The 19,487-nt window shown below is 35.5% G+C and overlaps 1 protein-coding gene across 4 annotated transcripts in view; it reads left to right on the forward strand.

Moving 5' to 3' along the window:
- The window catches only part of FBN2 (fibrillin 2), a 201,232-nt gene that overhangs the window by 163,062 nt on the left and 18,683 nt on the right, over window positions 1–19,487 (forward strand). For all 4 annotated transcript variants that reach the window (XM_084504020.1, XM_084504022.1, XM_084504021.1 and 1 more), the window contains 15 exons: window positions 916–1,077; window positions 1,808–1,876; window positions 2,516–2,641; window positions 3,081–3,206; window positions 3,803–3,955; window positions 8,179–8,247; window positions 8,904–9,029; window positions 9,925–10,050; window positions 10,502–10,627; window positions 12,216–12,332; window positions 14,259–14,387; window positions 14,704–14,823; window positions 18,133–18,258; window positions 18,487–18,639; window positions 19,319–19,384. In XM_084504020.1, the coding sequence (XP_084360146.1) occupies window positions 916–1,077; window positions 1,808–1,876; window positions 2,516–2,641; window positions 3,081–3,206; window positions 3,803–3,955; window positions 8,179–8,247; window positions 8,904–9,029; window positions 9,925–10,050; window positions 10,502–10,627; window positions 12,216–12,332; window positions 14,259–14,387; window positions 14,704–14,823; window positions 18,133–18,258; window positions 18,487–18,639; window positions 19,319–19,384 (1,794 nt within the window). The remainder of the gene's footprint in view (window positions 1–915; window positions 1,078–1,807; window positions 1,877–2,515; window positions 2,642–3,080; window positions 3,207–3,802; window positions 3,956–8,178; window positions 8,248–8,903; window positions 9,030–9,924; window positions 10,051–10,501; window positions 10,628–12,215; window positions 12,333–14,258; window positions 14,388–14,703; window positions 14,824–18,132; window positions 18,259–18,486; window positions 18,640–19,318; window positions 19,385–19,487) is intronic.

The raw sequence follows: 19,487 nt of genomic DNA on the forward strand, positions 1-19,487 counted from the left end.
AAAAGACACTGTGGCCTTTATACAATGAATCTTTCTTCCAAGTTGTTTCTATGCTTCTTTAGTGGCATACTTTGATAGTAAGTTAATTCATAGCTGTGATCTTTAAAATTATAACACTAAACTTGAGGAAATTAATTTATTCTTATTTGACTGTAATAGGAAATACTGTCATAATTGACTATATTCTCATTCCTTGTATTTATGATTCACTGCTAGTTACATGCCGTTTATACAGAACAAGGAGGTAGTATTGGCAGTAGAAAGAAAACTCAAAGTTGTACTTCTCTTAGCAGATTCATTACTCATTCTACCAATGCCAACTGTTGTCTACATCATGAAGTATCAGTTTGAGTGAACTAACGTTTTTTCCTCAAAAGTTTCTGGAAGTTTAGATTATTTTCTTCAATGCTAATGATTTTTGGAGATTTTTTTTTTCAAGTACAGCTCTTCCAGTTCAATGACAGATGGCACTTTTTTTCTGCAGTTCCATAGAGAAATAGGTGACTTCTAATTTCCACAAGAGAGTGGAATCCAGCCTAGTCAAACTCAGAAAATAGAGAAGAAATATTATCAGCAAACTGCAGCAAGGCTTCTAGATGTTTTCTGGACTGAAAACTGGGAATATTGTATGTTCTACATACACTACATACAACTGAGTGTTGTATGTATCTGGAAGATACTCAAACATTTAAAACTGTTCTCTGGGTTCTTAGGAGGCTGAAGCTACCCTTTCTCCATACTGTCTCTCTCAACATCAGTAACAGTGTACATGAATGTTTTCAGCTTGCCAGTGACTTTAAAAGAACGATGTTATCTGAATTCCGGCTTCTAGATATGGAACATTAAAATGAACACCTACTGTTGCTTTGCCCAGATTGTTGTGTGCAGCTGTAGTCATATGTGCTTTATATGTAGATAATCGTGTTGGCAATTGCTACCTGAAGTATGGACCACGAGGGGATGGAAGCCTATCCTGCAACACTGAAATTGGAGTTGGAGTCAGTCGTTCCTCATGCTGCTGCTCTCTGGGAAAAGCTTGGGGAAACCCCTGTGAGACGTGTCCGCCTGTAAACAGCAGTAAGAAAATGTTCTCATATTTTCCCCTCCCCCCTTATTATAAAATATACTACTGAGAAATAGAAAAAGTGTTTGCAATCTTTTACTGCATTAAGTTATCATTTTAAAAAATGATTTATTTTGAGAATCTGAACATACTGCATACATCTGTTTGCAATTTTTAATCAGCAGCTCCACATTGGTTAGGGTAATAAATGTGACTAAAGGTTAGAATTTAAAGTATGTCTTTAATTTGAAGAACTGTGTTGGTTCTCAAAGAGAATCTTGGTAACTGTTATATAACAATTTCTGTCACACTTAGGTACTTTCAAAACTGTTACCCAGTGATACTTACCAACTTTGTAGATATATGAAATAATGCAAAAGAAATACAAAGCAGCTTATTCTAAACAGTCTCATAATAGTGTGAATTACAATTTTAACATCTCTTTATCTATTGTATACTGGCATTTTGTATTGAAGAACTAGAAAAAGCTAAAAGTGGAGGATGCATGTATACCTTATGCAGTCAGAAAATGAAGGAAACAGTTTTGTCCCTGCCTATAAGAATATCCAAGGTTATAGTAATGGTCAAAGCAGACTTGCTTTGTTTCCAGTAAGTAGTCCAAGGAAGGTAGAAGAATAATGACCGTAGGGAAAACGAAACATTAGAAACACATATGAAATGCTTTGTTTCTATTCTTAGCACTCATATAACTGACATGCTCTCTCTTGTTATACTTTACTTTAGCGGAATACAATACTCTCTGTCCAGGAGGAGAAGGATTCAGACCAAATCCCATCACTATTATTTTAGAAGGTGAGTTCATTGTAAATGACAATGAAATTTGGTAATAAAAAAAGTGCCATCTTTGGTGAGATAAATGCATGAACTGTATTTTGAAGAAGCCATTACATTTATTGCAAACCAAAAGTTAATATGAGTTGAACAACAGTGTGATGAAAAGGAGCATTGTAAAAGAACATTGAAGAAGTCCAACAACATTTCAGTAGGAAAATAAACTGATATCATACCTTTTGTGTGCCTCCTTACTTGAGCTGAACTTTGAAATTGGCCCTGAAGAATAAATCTTCTATGAAAATTATAGTTTATCAGTGGAAGGTATAAGTTTCAGGAAACATTCATTGGACAAAGAAACCAGTGAGCATGCAGGAATGGGGAATTGGATGCCAAATTCCTGTAAACAGTAACAGAAGCTGAATTCCAGGTGCTCATCAAGCTGAAACGTGCTCCAGAAAAACTAGTTATATAGGAGAGAATGAGCATCACATCCATGCTTTCATAAAGTGCATCCATGCTTTCATAAAGTTTCTAAATAAGCAACAAAAATCCATGTGACAGTTAAAAGCTACTAGTTGGTAAAAATTCAGGGGAGTGCTTACAGTCTGATGTTTCTTTTCATTCTGGATTGAAAGTAAGTTTTTGTCTCTTTTTTAGACATTGATGAATGTCAGGAGCTGCCAGGTCTCTGCCAAGGTGGAAATTGCATCAATACTTTTGGCAGCTTCCAGTGTGAATGTCCAAAAGGCTACTACCTCAGTGAAGAGACGAGAATCTGTGAAGGTTGAATCCCTTGAAATTGTCTTATCACAGTGCAGTTATGATGAAAAACAATGTTTTAGCCTTAAATCCAAAAGTGGCTATGGTATCCACACTCTTACCAAAAATCTTTTCTAAAATCATTGTCTTGGGCATTATTGATATGATTAACATTAAACTTGAAATTCATATACTAGATCTCAGCTATGTGTATTTTCTACATAGTATATAGATAAGGTGATTCAACTCATCATTTGTAGATTCCAGCTTCAGTGCCTTGTATTGCCTACTAGTTTTACTACATTCTCTGTATTGATCCAAATCTGATCTGTACTTCCCAAACTAGACTTTGTATGCAACATTTTTCTTGTTTTAGCATATTTTGGCTGTGTTTCTCAGAAATATTTGTTGGGGCTGGTCTTCCTTCTTATTGTTAATTATATTTTTTTCACTTGGTCTCTAGATATTGATGAATGTGTTGCACATCCGGGTGTTTGTGGTCCTGGAACCTGCTACAATACCCTGGGAAACTACACCTGCATTTGCCCTCCTGAATATATGCAGGTCAATGGAGGACATAACTGCATGGGTATGCAAAATGTCATCTTTACTATAACTGTCTAGATATCAACCTGTTTTGGAACCAGACTCCCTGCTCTAAAATTTCCTTTTTCATGTGGTCGATTCTGAAGTCTTTAAAGTCTCATACCAGAAAACTGGACTTGCAGTTGTTATGTTTTTTCATAAACTTAAGGACTAAGGATAGCTTTTTCCTACCTTTAACTCCCAGGAGGTTGTGTCATGTAGCCAGGAAAGAGAGACAAATGCAGTGTTTTAATGGTCTTGTTCTTTAACAGAACTCAGAAATATTTTTTATTTTTACCAGCCATTTCCAATAGTAGGGTTTGATATACAGATGGATCTGATGGGCATCTACAGTTTGTTTCTGATTTCTTGTGAATGTTGCTTTTACCCCTTTGTCTTGAAAGTATGTCATTTCAGGTAAGTCTAATACAAAAAGTAGATGAGTGCAATCTTTAAATGATTTCCGAGTGTATCTGTGCACATTTTGGGGTTGCATTCAGAAGCCAGAGTTAATGAAGTACTGTCTTGGTTCATGGGGGTAGATATTTACATAAATCAATTCATTGGTTACTTCATAAGTGATTCTTTTCTCACATCTAGACATGAGAAAAAGCTTTTGCTACAGAAGTTATAATGGAACCTCCTGTGAGAATGAACTGCCCTTCAATGTGACCAAAAGGATGTGTTGCTGCACATACAATGTTGGGAAAGCCTGGAATAAACCTTGTGAACCATGTCCAACTCCAGGAACTGGTAAAGCCTACCATAATCATTCAATTTTCTTACATTCTTTGTGCTTCTGCTCCTTCAACATATTAGCTGAAGTTGAAATTTCAGCCCCCAAAAAACCTTTGCTAAAATCATAGTATCATATAAACATTAAGGTTGAAAACACCTCCATGATCATGTAGTCCAACTATCCACCTACCACCAATATTATCCACTAAACCATGTCCCTAAACACCACATCCAACCTTTCCTTAAACACCCCCAGGGATGGTGACTCCACCACCTCCCTGGGCAACCCATCCCAATGCCTAACTGCTTTTTCTGAGAATTTCTTCCAATTTCTCCTAATTTCCATCCTGAACCTCCCCTGGCGCAACTTGAAGCCATTCCCTCTTGTCGTATCACTAGTTATCTGCAAGAGGAGGACAGCCCCCAGCTTCCCACACCTTCCTCTCAGGTAGTTGCAGAGAGCAATGAGGGCTGCCCTGAGCCTCCTCTTCTCCAGATTAAACAGCCCAGGTCCCTCAGTCACTCCATCCAGGACTTGTGTTCCAGGCTCTTCACCAGCTTCGTAGCCCTCCTCTGGACACGCTCCAGGTCCTTGATGTCCTTCTTGTAGTAAAGGGCCCAAAATTAAAGGTGCAGCCTTACCAGAGCAGAGTACAGGGGGACGATCACCTCCCTGTCCTGCTGGCTGCACTATTCCTGATAGAAGCCAAGATGCCGTTCGCCTTCTTGGACATCTGAACACACTGCTGGCTCATTGTTGGTTGAGCCAAGTGTCAACCAACACCTCCAGATCCTTTTCCTCTGCACAGCTTTCCAACCACTCTGCCCCAAGCCTGTAGCATTGTATGGGGTTGTTATGCTAAAACAGTGTGACAAATACCCCGCTGTTTTCTCACTGGTTGGAATAAGTCTTGCTGTGCTAAACAGGGATAGATATTTCTTCAATTTCTGCAGAGGGAAGATACAGCCTCAATAGTCAAGGAAACCAATCATTCACACAGGTTGAACAAAATATACAGGAAGAATATAGAGGTTTTCCCTCTCTGCTGCCAGTGAGATCAAGGACAAGGGAAGAAAATACCATCAGGTCCCCCTGAGTGGAGGTGAACATAAAGGCCTGGAAAGAAAGAGATGTCTGCTGCCTGATCAGCCTCACAGGATCATTGATAGCATAATTTAGTAACTGCATAGCAAGGGATACATTTATCCTTGTAGTCCTAATCTCTGTTTGAACACAAAGATTGTGTTTCATAGTTTCATACAGTGTATTGCCTTTCTAGATTTTTCACTTGTGTCTCACATCTGAGCATGATCCTCTTGGTTGCTTTTACATTACCTCTACTGAAGGTGACTAACTTGCAAAAGCTCTGTAAGTAGGGCATAGTAATGGGAAATAAAAATTTCCTTCTACAAAATGAAGTGAAAATAGAAAGGTACTCAGTTCTTTTTCAGTTAGTCTTTATGTAGTTTCTTGCCTGGAACAAATCACCCTTGAAAGCTCAACTCAGAAAAATTGTTGGTGAGAGAATCACCAACTTGGAAACCTGACAGTAGCACCTGGGCCTCATTAAAATACTCTTACATTTGTAAAAAGAGCAAAGGTGCCTAGATAAAATAACTGTTTAATATATATGCATTTTACTGTTTAATTAACTTTCTACAACAAATCTAGTACCACTAAAACCATACCTTTGGGGGTGCATCCTCTGTGGTGTTAGTGTAAATAATGTATTCTTTTCATTCCACATGGTTTATTCTGGTGATGTAAGGGAAATAGCAGATAATTAGGGAGGATTTTCTCCCACAAGCAGTAAAGAGGAGGAAAATGGGACTGAAAAGAAAAACACCCTCTTCCATTTCTTTCTTAAGTAGGAGGAGGGAAAATGAAGGAATGTTTCTAGCAGTCAGGAATGGGAGCTGAAAATAAGCTTGAGAGAGGAAATACATGTTTGCTATCAGAGAGAGCTCATAAAATTCTTTCCCATAGTCGTTTGTCTCTCACCATAAAATTGTCATCAGGATGACATATGAAAAAAATATACCAAAGTATTAGCAGGGATTCATGCAATTAATATTCTTGCATGAAGGAGAGTGTTCTCCTTTTAGATTGTTAAGACAAGTTTTCAAGTACTGCTGCAGTTTTTAAAGCTTTGTTAAAACAACTTCACTGAGACAGTCTTCAAGGAGTTATGGGGTTAAAATATTTCCTGAAATACTTCAGTATTGTCTTGTTAGCTCTTTTAAATGCCTTTACTATATTTGGAAACATGGCTGACACTCTTTCACCATGAAAAGAGATTGTTTGAGGGATTAAACACTTATGTAAATGCTTGAATAGTTGAAGTTACAGGATATAATCAGTTGTACTGAAATCTGGGTGGGGGCTACACATCACAGACAGGGGTTATGATATTCTGACCTTAACCAATTTGCTAGACTGAGCCCAGTACCTCATTAAAAGTATTATTCTGCTCTGATGAGAATTATATTGTTCCTCTAAATTAACTTCACGTGCCAATTCATTTGCAATTTTTTTCTTTGTGAACTGAGTTCTCTCTTCCTTTTCATGTATTTATGCTTAACTATTAATTTCTGTTTGATGACTTCAGGTAGGAAAGATTATCTTGCTCATAAATAATATAATAAAATAATCTTTTTAGTTTCTTTCTCTCTTTCTCTCTTTCTTTCTTTCTTTCTTTCTTTCTTTCTTTCTCTCTTTCTCTCTTTCTCTCTTTCTTTCTCTCTTTCTCTCTTTCTCTCTTTCTCTCTTTCTCTCTTTCTCTCTTTCTCTCTTTCTCTCTTTCTTTCTTTCTTTCTTTCTTTCTTTCTTCCCCTCCCAAATAAGTGTAAAAAGCTGTTTCGCTGCTAAAAAATAACCAAGTATTTGCAGAACTCTCTGTATGGTTGGATCATCTGGGGAGTGCTTGACTTCAAAGAGTTTTTTCCCTGTTATGTGATAGATCTTTTTTCCTGTGAAAAATAATATAGTGATAAGTATGTGGTTTTTGTAAATACTTTTTAAAGTCATTGTTGCAAATAGTAAAAAGTCAAACTTTCAGAAAGTAAATCTCTGGAGTGTTTGTGCAATGCTAATTTGGCAGTCTTTATAAAAGCGTTATACTACAGTCCTTATTTAATTACATGCAATTTTTTCTACACATTACAAGCTAAAAAAAATATGAAAGATCTCTATTAAATAGAACATAGAAAATACCTAGGTAGCATAGCACAGAAGGGAAGAAAGCTTGAGACTCTCTGAGGTTCTTCTTCATTCTCCCAGAACTGATGTTAGGCGTTATTACGGAAATAGATTGTCATCATCCATGGGGACAAGGTAGTGAACACAGGGCCCTCTTTTTACCCATTGTGTGTGTTTCACTGGTTTAACAACAATGTAAATGGCATAAATCTCCATGCAGAAAATAATTGTTATAAAGAAAACCTTAAATCTTATACATGTTAATAGAACAGAACATTTCTGGATGGTAAAACATTGTGGCAGTGAGCTCTGAGATTATTCTGTACTGCAAGAGTAACCTCAGTAGACATTAAACAGTCACTAAAGAGCAGGACAGAAGAAAATGCCAAGGTTTATATACTGGGTCCTAGTCAGCTTGTACAAGAAATAAGAATATTTGAATGTGAAAAAAATATTTTGCCAAATCACATTCTGCACAATTATCAACTATATTTGCTGAAATTTTAATAAAGAAGAACATTTGGTTTAAAGGAAACAAGAATTACTCAAGTTATAATGCTAGTGATTAAACTTAACCAATTTTTAAACTAATGAAAAGCTGACATTGAAATATAGAGGATCAAGAAACTAAGACAACAACAAGAAGAGAAATAAATTATCACCACTTTGGGTACCAGTGAGTTAAATTTACTTCTTTCTGAAAGTGTTGCTGATTGTCTCTACAGATTTCTAGAAAGCAATAATGAACCTTAAATGGTAAGTTACCGAGTTCTATTTAAAACAAAAACTAAAGCTCTGCTTGCTCAAACCAGACATTTGTTCTTGTGCCAAAGTCTGCAAAGATTTACAAAAAAACAAGTATGAATTAGTGTTCCAGTTTGCATTCATTTATTGGCAACCTGAATTTTCAGTATAATTTGTACAGGAGGCAATGGCTCTCTCTTTTGAGTAGATTTGGCTTGTATCTGCTCTGAGAAAACTACAACTGAGAGATTTATAAATACTCAATAAAAATGCATTTTTCTCTGTTTTGCTCTAGCTGAATTCAAGAACATATGCGGGAATATTCCTGGCTTTACTTTTGATATTCATACTGGAAAAGCTGTTGGTAAGTTTCAATAAACTTATTTTAACCAAAAGATGCTATGCATAAGATTGGTGCAGCTCCATAATAGTGGACTAAAGTGAATATTTCATAAAATAAAATTCAATAAGATTCTATCTCATTGTGAAGTTTTGAAGGTGAGACGCAGTGTGAGAGCAAAGTTATAGTGACTTGTTATTTATATTTTTTGATTCCTCCATTTTCACAGAATCATAGAAACTATAGAACAGCTTGGGCTGGAAGCAGTTCCAATTAAAGCAGTTCCAACCCCCTCTCTCTCTCTCAAGAGAGAGATAATTTTTGATCATTTTGATAATGATCTTTTCATCCCCCCTCCTGAAGGTTTGTTTTTCTGAAGGTTTTGCCTTTTTTTTTTTGAAGGTTTTACCTTCAAAAATTTTTTTGGACTCATAAGCACATTAGTAACACTTCTGCATCTTGATAATATTTAGTATTTCTCTGTTTTGATCACTTGCTAAACTTCACATAGTTTATTTTTTCTTGTAATCTTGTTTTGATTTATACCCTGTATGTAATTAGTAGTTTAAGTAAATTAAAAGGAACTTCTCATCTCAGTATAAAAAACAGTGAAATTGAGAAACCGTATTGTTTATAAAGTCAAGAAGTACTGTATTTTGACAAGCTCATTTGACTTTCAGACATCGATGAATGTAAGGAGATCCCAGGAATCTGTGCAAATGGTGTTTGCATCAATCAGATTGGCAGCTTCCGCTGTGAGTGCCCCACTGGATTCAGCTACAATGACCTGCTCTTGGTCTGTGAAGGTGATTTGAAGTGACGTTATTTTCTACTTAGTTCACATAAGCATAATTATCTTAAAGGAAAGGCGAACATTTAAATTACATATTTTTCAAACTAGAGGACAAGTTGTGAGCTTTCTTTCTTGTAAGGGTCAAATCCATAAACGATTTTGTGATGTGTTTGTCTTTAATACGTATGCATATGCACTGAATACAGTTTGTCATTTTTTTTGTGTCAAGTAACCCACTGGCTCCTAAATGCTTTCATTTTATTATGGTTTTAATTGTATTACTTATTAATTTGTGTTAAAACTTGCTCAAAGAAAAAGTTCCCTTGATTTTTCCCCCTTCTATCTGTTCTTCTGTGGTTTTATAAAGTATCATATATTCATAGAAGATAGTAGTGAAATTTTGTGTGTCCTGAAGTCAATGGTAGTTTTGTCGTTGGTATTTGAGTGTCTTGTGCCGATGACACTTGAGCCCTAAATTGCAAACAAACTGTGCCACTTACTTTTTCACTTCAAAATGTTCTTTTGTTTAAAATATATAGATGTACAACTGAATAAATAAATATAATACAATAATACAATAATATAACATACAATAATACAATAATACAACACAATAAATTTCTTCGGGTACATGTTTAAATCTTCATGACTGCTTCAGTATATAGGGAGTTGGATTCAGTATACAGGGAGTTGGTATCCTCCTTCATCCAAAAAGTGTGCCGTTGATAAAATTCAATTGATGTTGCTTTTCATTTGCACTTACAGCACAGGAGGCTGAAGGTCAGCATCTTCATACTTTGCTCAGGAAACCTATGAAGACCAGTCTTGCACAAGACTGACTATACAGTCTAAATACTAGGCAGAAATATGCATCTTGTGGTTTCTTACTATGACTCTTGGTATTTCAGATATTGATGAGTGCAGCAATGGAGACAATCTCTGTCAAAGAAACGCAGACTGTATCAACAGTCCTGGTAGTTACCGCTGTGAATGTGCTGCTGGTTTTAAACTTTCACCCAATGGTGCTTGTGTTGGTAAGAAATCAGTTGATTTTTCTAGTCTGAATCTGTTTGTATGTAATCAAGGGTCTGTATTTGATTCTCTTGAAGGGTGAAATTTTCTGTTTACTTTGCATATTGTTTTTTTTCTGTTTATTTTCTGTTACCTTGCATATTCTGCTGTGTGTTTTATGTAGCAGTTTTTATTTTATAGCCCTGTTTCCTTGTGCAAGGGAAGAAAAGACAGGGTGAAACTTTTAAAGAACATTCTTGAGGTATCAACCAAATACTAACAGTAGTTTTGACCTTGAGGTGTACAGGCAAGAAGTTCTTATAAAACGAAATTTTGTTATGATTCAGGTTTAGTTATGGATAATTTTGAGTCTGGTTTTAATAATAATAACAGATTGTAAAAACATGTTTGTGTAAAATGAATGAATAATAAAAGTCAATAATGTGTACCATCTGTTTTATATTTTTGTTATAGATCGCAATGAATGTCTGGAAATTCCTAATGTTTGCAGTCATGGTTTATGTGTGGACATGCAAGGAAGTTACCAGTGCATATGTCACAATGGTTTTAAAGCATCTCAAGACCAGACTATGTGCATGGGTATGGAAAGAAAACACTTCTGTGATTTTAAAAGAGGGGATAATAGAGGGGACTGAGTTTAGATTATTATTTTTTTTAATTGTATAAGAAGAATATAATGGCATTGAAAGACTGATTCATGTGTTTTTGACTTTTTGTGATTAACGTATGTGAAGTTATCCTTGGAGAAAGGAGAAAAAAAATCACAATATTTTCAGAGGTAGCTCCATATTACTGAAGAAAATGTTAACCCCATTTTCACAAAAATACATGATAAAGACTCATTTGAAAGAAAAATTTACAGGTGATATTACATAGCAACAGATTTCAGAGACAAAAATACAGATTTTTTTTCAATTATTTCAAACGCCATTGAGTTCCTACTTCATTAAGAAAATAGAATTCCACACTTAATGTAATCTATACTAATTTTATATTCTGATAATGACATGAAAGAGATGATATTAAGAAATAAGCAGATTACAAAATAAGAATGTTTTTCTTTCTTTTTTTTTTTAATGTTAAATATTACATTCTAAAGGATATTTAAAGAAAGAAGTGATGCATGTATGAATTTTGTTCTCCGAAAAAAATAACTAAATGTCAGCTTTAAGCACTAGTGACATTTAGTGACCTCTATAACACAGGTCTGTTCGTGCTTCTGTTTAATGGAGGCATTGAAAACCTGTTCCCATAATATTATATATTCATATATGCTTTGAGTCTTCTCATTTTTGAACTAAATCATATTTGTCAAATCAGCTGAAAAAGATATTTTGGAAAGTGACTTCTGTTAACAATGCAAAATTTCCAGAACATGGTTACTTGAAATGATAATAATTCTAAAACTGAAATTTGTCTTTCACAGTCCGAAATACACATTTTGACTGAAATGCAGTCTGAAATACGGATCTTGACAATGACAGGTTATGGAAACAATTCTGTAACAAGTTGTTTAGCATCTGTAAATAAATGTTATAAATATATAAATAAACAAATATTTCAGAAAGTCCACAAGAACCAGGAGACAAAGATCTAAGTAACCTTCATATTCCCATGAAAATCCAAACAACACTCAAATACACAGTAGAAAACATTGAATTCTAGTGTTTTAAAAAACAGATGTATCCAAGAGTTTGAAGGCAGTCTTTATATTTCTGATTGTACGTTGAGAACAATAACACATATCTCGTTTAGAGAGTGTTTTGAACAGGTTTTCATGTGCGCTAGAGTAAGAGGTGTATACGAACTTTGAGACAGTTCTGAGACTGTGATTCTCAATCCTTTGTACTGACTTCAGATCACTAGTATACATTAAGAAATGAAGGTATTATTAAGGAAAATAAAAAGAATGTTTCATGGTACTGCATATATACGTATTTTGATCTTTGCAGTACTTTTTAAAATACAAATGAAAAATAAGTGTCATATGTAATGTTTTCCTACACGTGCCCAGAAGGTTTCACACAATGCTGCAAAAATCACTAGTAAAAATAAAAAATGTGACAGATGTGACAGGTTTAGAGTATTGTCACTGTATGCAAAGACATCACTTTAACAAATACCTTTAAAAATAAATTCTAGCATATAATTTTGTTTCACTTTGCAGATGTCGATGAATGTGAACGCCATCCGTGTGGAAACGGAACATGTAAAAACACAGTTGGATCATATAACTGTCTGTGTTATCCAGGATTTGAATTAACTCATAATAATGATTGTATGGGTAGGTGATGTAATCCAAACCATGCTTTCATTGTGGCTGGTTTAGCATGCCAAGGAGGATGTATATAGTTAAAACTCAAACAGATGTTTCAGGGTGCTAGGGAAATTAATTGAGTGCAGTAATTTATACAGCTACCAACCCTAGAGGTTAACCATTATTATCATTTTTGAAAATAAATTCAGAATATGTTTTACCGTCCATCTTGAGATAATGTAATCCCTAAAGGTCTTGACCACTGGCACAGCCTTACAGCCCTCATCCCCATTAGATTTCTTGGGCAATTACAGCAAATGTCCTTGACTGCTGGCAAAGTCCATAGGAGCCACTCACAATAAGCATGGCATAACACCAGAGTTACCTCAAATCATTTCTTTATTTCACCATATTGTTTGAAACTTGTGTATGGTGTGAAAAAGAAATGAGACCAGCAATAAGAAAGCAAGCACAGCTAATCACCTACATTTCCTGCTCTCCTAAGATGAACTCTGCTTACACAGAGGCATTGCTATTTCCTTTTCCTTAAAAGTGGAGAACACCAGAATATCTGATGGTTTTGGACAATTTAAATATTTGTGATAAAGAAAACAAAATCTTCCTAGGCTGAAGAACAGACTCATAAGTCTCTGGAGATCCTCTGCCTTGTGTAAAGCCTAAGCCAAAACGGAAGCCTTCACATTCCTTTCTGCTACAGAAGAAAGACAAAACGAAGTCTACCATTTCCTTTGTGGTTCAGGAGAGAACTAAAACATTTTAAATAAGTATTTTAAATCCTGTCCTTCTTCAGGAAAGAGAAAATTCAAAACTTGTTCAAGAAAGAAGAGACTGCAGCCAAAGAATGGCAGTCTTTGCCAAGGAGTTTCTTTCCCATAGCAGTACAGCTGCCAGGCTACTGCCAAGAGCATCCAATGCCTCTCCTCCAGGCTGTGCCTTCAAGGAGGCTAAGGAGCTCAAGCTGACTCAGAGACTTGGCTTTTGTGAGCTTGCCTCCTGACAGCCTGGAGAGCCCCACGGCTTTCTTCCAAGCCATCCCGGTCATTCAGTTTAAGCCCATCCCAATATAATAGTCTGAAGGTATTTGTACTTGTGGAACTGTCACACAGAAGAAATACACTGTGGAATAAACTAGTAACCAGGCATGTCTGTACTGGCCAAAGCAGAAGGTACATCTTGTACAGGAGCTGGTTCTTAACACTTCTGAAGACCTAAAACCTTTTCAGTAAAATTGATGTTAGTCTTCATCATTCAAATTAAAGTGTTTCACAACAGTGAAGCGTAAGTTGTTCTTACACCGTGGTACTTATTAATCTCCTTGATTTTCATTTCTTAAACTTTCTCATCTGTAATACATTACTGCATTATGCAGTGTTTCTTTCATTTTGCCTCATTAAAGTAACTCTTAACTAATAAGCATTTTCAAACCTCATTTTCAGAACTGTTATGAAAGAAAAAATCTTCCCATGGAAAGCAAATGGCATATTCCAAATTTTGAAAAATGACAAAGCAGGTTTTAGGGGGGAACTTGAGCATATATAAAATCCAGATAAAGTCCAGAACACCCCATGTTACATTTTCTTTTCTGTGTCTGGAGTTAGTATCATACAGTCACTTGGCAGTAATTGACTGTCTCCAGATGCAGTAGCTGAGGTAATGCTGCAAGTTTTAAAATTATAATACCCCATAAAAAAGAGTGTTGTTTAAATAAAACATATACCCTAAAGCACTTGAGTGAGAGTTACTTTCCACTAACTGTCAACTGTTCCCTTGTTGCTGCAAGATTTGCCTTTTCCATGGAAATACATGCATTGCAACTTGAGTGTGTTTATAACATTCTGTATATACTGTGCATGCTTACACATTCTAATGGTTAAATTCTTGGAAGGACTCAACTCTCACTTTTGTGGTTTGTTTTTTTTTTTTTCTATATAGATATCGATGAGTGCAGTTCCTTCTTTGGTCAGGTGTGCAGAAATGGACGGTGTTTCAATGAAATTGGTTCCTTCAAATGTTTATGTAATGAAGGATATGAACTTACTCTAGATGGCAAGAATTGCATTGGTATGTATGTATGATACCACATGGAGATGTTACAGTACCGCTGAGCTGAAATAATACAGCTATTACCTACTATGTAGAAGGAAGGATCACAGTCTTAGTATCTTAAAATAAAAAATAAAAATGACAATGATTTTACATAACACAACAGAAGTAACTGGGGCTTGGAATAGTTGATCTTTATGCATTTAAATATCTTAGAAAATTGGAAGGTACTCTACCATATATGTAATGAATAACACTGATTTGTAATGTAAGAACAATGATGTTAAGAATTACACGATTCTAAAGCTTTCCTGATTCTATTTACTCTCCTAAGATACAAATGAGTGTGTGGCACTACCTGGTTCATGCTCGCCTGGTACCTGTCAAAATTTGGAAGGATCATTTAGATGCATCTGTCCACCAGGATATGAAGTAAAGAGTGAAAGTTGTATTGGTAAGGCAAGTTGTAATTGTTGCTTCTATACAATTTAAAAATTAAAAGTATCTGGCTTCAAAGTAATTGTACATATTGATGACTGTGAATTCTGAATTCTGTTCTACTTCAGAAAACGGGGAAAGCCCATAAGTAGTTAAAGTATTCAGGAAGAGGTTTTAAAAGTGGAAGACAAGACATCATCTTGAACTGTGTTGTGCTGTTTTGTACTTTCATTTCTTCATTGATGCAAACTGAAAAATACTTGGATTTACTTTTCAAAAAAAATGGTGTCCTGTATTTCATGACACCCCCCCCCCCTTTCTTTTTCCCAATTATTATTGATAAAACAAACCAAACTGTGTAGTGGATTTTTGTAATGTTTGCAGAAATGGTAATTATTGTAATGTAAAATAATGGCAATCAATGCAAGAAGAAACCTTTGGTTTCACAGGGCTATGACATTTTAAAATCTGGATTTGGAAAAGGTTTTGGAATTTATGGGAAAAAATGCTTAAATTGGTTTATTCTAACAATTGTTTTCTGATTTGGTGTTTTGTATAATGTCTCTCAAGTGCTGAGATCCACAGGGACGAGAGTAGACCTTCCATCAGTTTGCATATTCTTGTTTATTCATAGAACTGTCTCATTTGAATGCAATGTCGCATAGTGAATTAAGAGTGGGTGTAGCAGAGAATGAGAAATAGATTAGAGTTACAAGGAGAGCAAAGCACGGGACTGCTGTGAATGTTATTAACATCTAAATATATCATGTGTGGACACCAGGCAAGAAAGGTGCACACAACTAGTTTTCGGCAGCTAACCTAGGAGGCCTTAGATTCCTGTAAGGTCAGAGAATGGAGTAAGCACCTGCCTGGCCACTGTGAAACGTGGTTCTCAGCCTAAATTACTGAAGGTAGCTGCACCCCTCAGACACACTCATCAAAATAACTCCCTGTAGTAAATGAGTAGCTTGTCCTTGTATGGAATGAAGAAAAGACTGGTGAGCAATTAATGACTTGGCCTACATTATCCTAACTTTCTGAATGCAGGAACAAAGACCATAGGCCATAGGAACCTTCTTGATTTTTTGTCTTCAAAAGTAGGATACATTTTCTGAGCCCCAGACCTTTCTAATTCTGTTGTATCATATCATTATATAAAATTTGCCTGCCAACTTTATGGTTTCTTCTGGCAGCTGCTGTTCCCATACATTAGCAATTGTGTTTGAGATCCATTCAAATCACCTATAGTTGTAAAATCATGAATATAAAATGAAAGATTTTGGTTTTCCTGGAATATCGCTGTTCATGACACTGTAGCATCCTGAGAGAAGTCTTGATGGTTTTGTCAATATCAGTGATGGCCATATAGATCTTTACCCTTAGTAGAAGGTACGTAATTGCATTCTTCTTTATTCTGTCATGTGTCCAGAAGATTTTGAGATAAAATTACTAGACAATGCCTAGATAGTCATATGATTGTAGTAATAATTTGATTAATAATCTGTCAGCTCTTGAAACCTATGATGTTCCCCATTACTTTCTGTTGATCTTAAAAGCAGACGTCTTTATAAAAATTCATTACTTCTCTCAGGAAGGTTGGGTACAGCTAGATTATTTCTTAAGCTCACAGTGATTATGTGCAAGAGAAATCAAAACAGGTGGGAGCCATATAAAAAGTCTCAGTTTTCACCTACACATTTAATATATTTTCTTTTATTTTATGGGGAATAAAGTGAAGAGGACTTGCTTCCATTGTTTGGTTAGCCTGTCCGTCATGGTCACAAAAAGTGTTTCTTTTATTAGTCCCAAGCCACACCTTACATTAACATCCAGAACTTCAAAAGAGAAGCATTTCAATCCCATTAATGCAGCTTAGGTGCTGAGCTTTGTAAGTTAGCAACTGTCACACTAAGTAGGAAATTGATTTCTTTTCTTTCATGGAAATAAAGTGGCTCAAAACACATAGTAGGAACCTTTCCATGGGAAGTTTCTGTGGAGCTTGGTCACACACCAGCTTGTGCTACAGTAGTTTGGTCATGTGCTGTACCTATAATAGCTTCTGAAAAGTGGGCTCAAGGTTTTTTCGGACTTAATATCAAAAGGACCTGTTCCAACCTGATTCCTTCCCTCTTACTACTTAACTTTTTCCTGTACAAAAGACTGTTTTTCCCTGGTTGCCTTATCTGCTAAATATGGGTCAGTTTTCTAAGATTCAGTATAGTACAGAGTCCAACAAGTATCAGGAAAAATGATGCTACAAATCTGTGACTAAGCATCCATGAAGCTTAATTCCACGAAGAACATCCATTCCTGCATGCACTTTGATTTAAGATCAGTGTTGATATAACTGAGAATTAAGAACAGTGTTAATATAACTGCAGAATGTTTATGCAGCCACATTATAGATCCCTATAATGTTTCTTCTAAAATCCATTACTAAAAGACTCAGAAGGAATTGTCCTGCAGTTATAGCTTTGGAAAATTTTAAAATACACTTCAGAATTTATTAAATTATAATTACCTTTAGAAATTACTTTACCAGAGAGGGTTATTTCTTCTGATAGCATTTGCAGAACAGAATAAAGTAAAATATTGTTAATAATAATAATAATAATAATAATAATAATAATGGTCTATTAATACATTACTTTTCTTACTCTATGTCTATATAGGTGCAGGGATATGCAGCTTGATACTATTTCAGCTGCACAATTTTACAGACCTTTATAAAGGTCTTTAAATTAGGTCTGTAAAAAAAAGGTCTGTATATTAAGCACTCCTTTGCTTTTAGTTTTTAATAATTATAAAAAGATCTTTAATTAAAAAAAACTGAGTATGCATAGCTCTAGTTTCTAATTAAATAGAAGAGGTTTTTAAATAATGTATCAAGAGTGGCCATGGTAAACTGGTGTCTCATAAATGCGTCTCATAGTCCTCCCTCTGTCTATAGTGTCAGTTCAAGGGTCAGTCAAGCAACGTGAAAAAAAAAAAAAACAACTTTTATTCCAAAGAATCCCCAGCATACAGATTGTTTTAAAATTCATCTTTGGATGTTTTATGTTGATGGGAAAATATTTTTCTTGTAAATATATTTCGTTCTCTGTTTCAGTCTGAAAGCGTTTATTTAAAGTTTATGCAATAAATATGGCAAAGAACAGATAACATGATTTGAAACACTCGAAAGAGTTAGTGGAGCTTGCTTTATCTTTTTGTTGTTTTATTGGAGGTGTACCTCTGGTTGAATTTAAATAAATAAATGATGTTTTTAACCAGTGAATTGATAATTGATGGGATTCTGATGAAATTTTTCTTATAAATTTTATAGATATTAATGAGTGCAATGAGGATCCCAACATCTGTCTCTTTGGCTCTTGTACAAACACTCCAGGAGGTTTCCAGTGCATTTGTCCTACAGGTTTTGTGCTGTCTGATAATGGACGAAGATGTTTTGGTAAGTTTAACAATTACAGAAGGTAATAGCTAATTTTAACAGACAACAGATACCCTGTGAAAAGGGTAAAAAGAGACTTTGGGAGGTCCATTCCAAAATTTGTGAGAGTTGGAAAGTGCATTCAAAATAGTTAGAAAAATACAGGCCTAACATCATTCCTTTCAGGACTGGACACACATTAACCTGGTAGGAGCCGTGAGCTCCACATAACTGTGTTTTCTTTTTCAGATACTCGCCAGAGCTTCTGTTTCACTAATTTTGAGAATGGGAAGTGCTCAGTGCCAAAGGCTTTCAACACCACAAAGGCAAAGTGTTGCTGCAGTAAAATGCCAGGAGAAGGATGGGGTGATCCTTGTGAGCTCTGCCCAAAGGAAGAAGAAGGTACACATGAAGATTAAAATAAAGACTTTTAGCTGGGAGAAAAGGAGAAACACATTCATGTAGTACCTTTTCAATCAGTAGAAGAAGGGATCTCTCTTGGTGTTAGCTCTAACAGCCTTTTCTAGAATCATTCTGAGGTGAACAAATGGAACAAAATTACATAGAAGAAACTAAAGAAAAACAGCCTGAGTTACTGTTTTGGCTCTGTAGAGCTAGTATACTCCTATATGAATCATGGATCAGATATATATATCCTGATGGATCTCACCTGCTTTAGGAAAAGCAAAAGAGTAAAATGGGACGGTGCTGAGGATCCATGAAGTAATCAGCCGTTTTCAGTTCTTGGTTTTCTCCAAGTTCCAAGCGCAGAAAGAGAAAAGCACCAAGCATGTGCACACAGAAGTTGGGTACATTCTAGTACTGTTACCCTGCCCTAGAGACAGTTTTGCTTTGCTTTTACATCTGGCAAGACAATGTAATGGCCATGATTTAAATGGCTGAGTTTTGAAAAGTGTGGTATAGAAGATACATACGTGATTTTTTTTATAGCTTTAACCATTTATCCTGATTCTCTTTCTCTCACTTGCTGTTTTTTTTGTTTGTTTGGTTGGTTGGTTGGTTGTTTTTTTTTGTTTGTTTGTTTTTTTTTGTTTGTTTGTTTGTTTTTGTTTTTCCACAGTTGCTTTTCAGGACCTGTGTCCTTATGGTCATGGGACTATTCCTGGAATTGATGATACACGTGAGGGTAGGTATGCTTCTTCCTCATAATTCAAAAAGTTTTGATTTGTGTTTAAAACTAGACTTGGATATTGTAGTGTATGGTGGGTTATTCCCCACAGCCCACAGGT

This window comes from Aythya ferina (genome assembly GCF_964211825.1).
Source record: "Aythya ferina genome assembly, chromosome: Z".
In the NCBI taxonomy this organism is placed as follows: domain Eukaryota; kingdom Metazoa; phylum Chordata; class Aves; order Anseriformes; family Anatidae; genus Aythya; species Aythya ferina.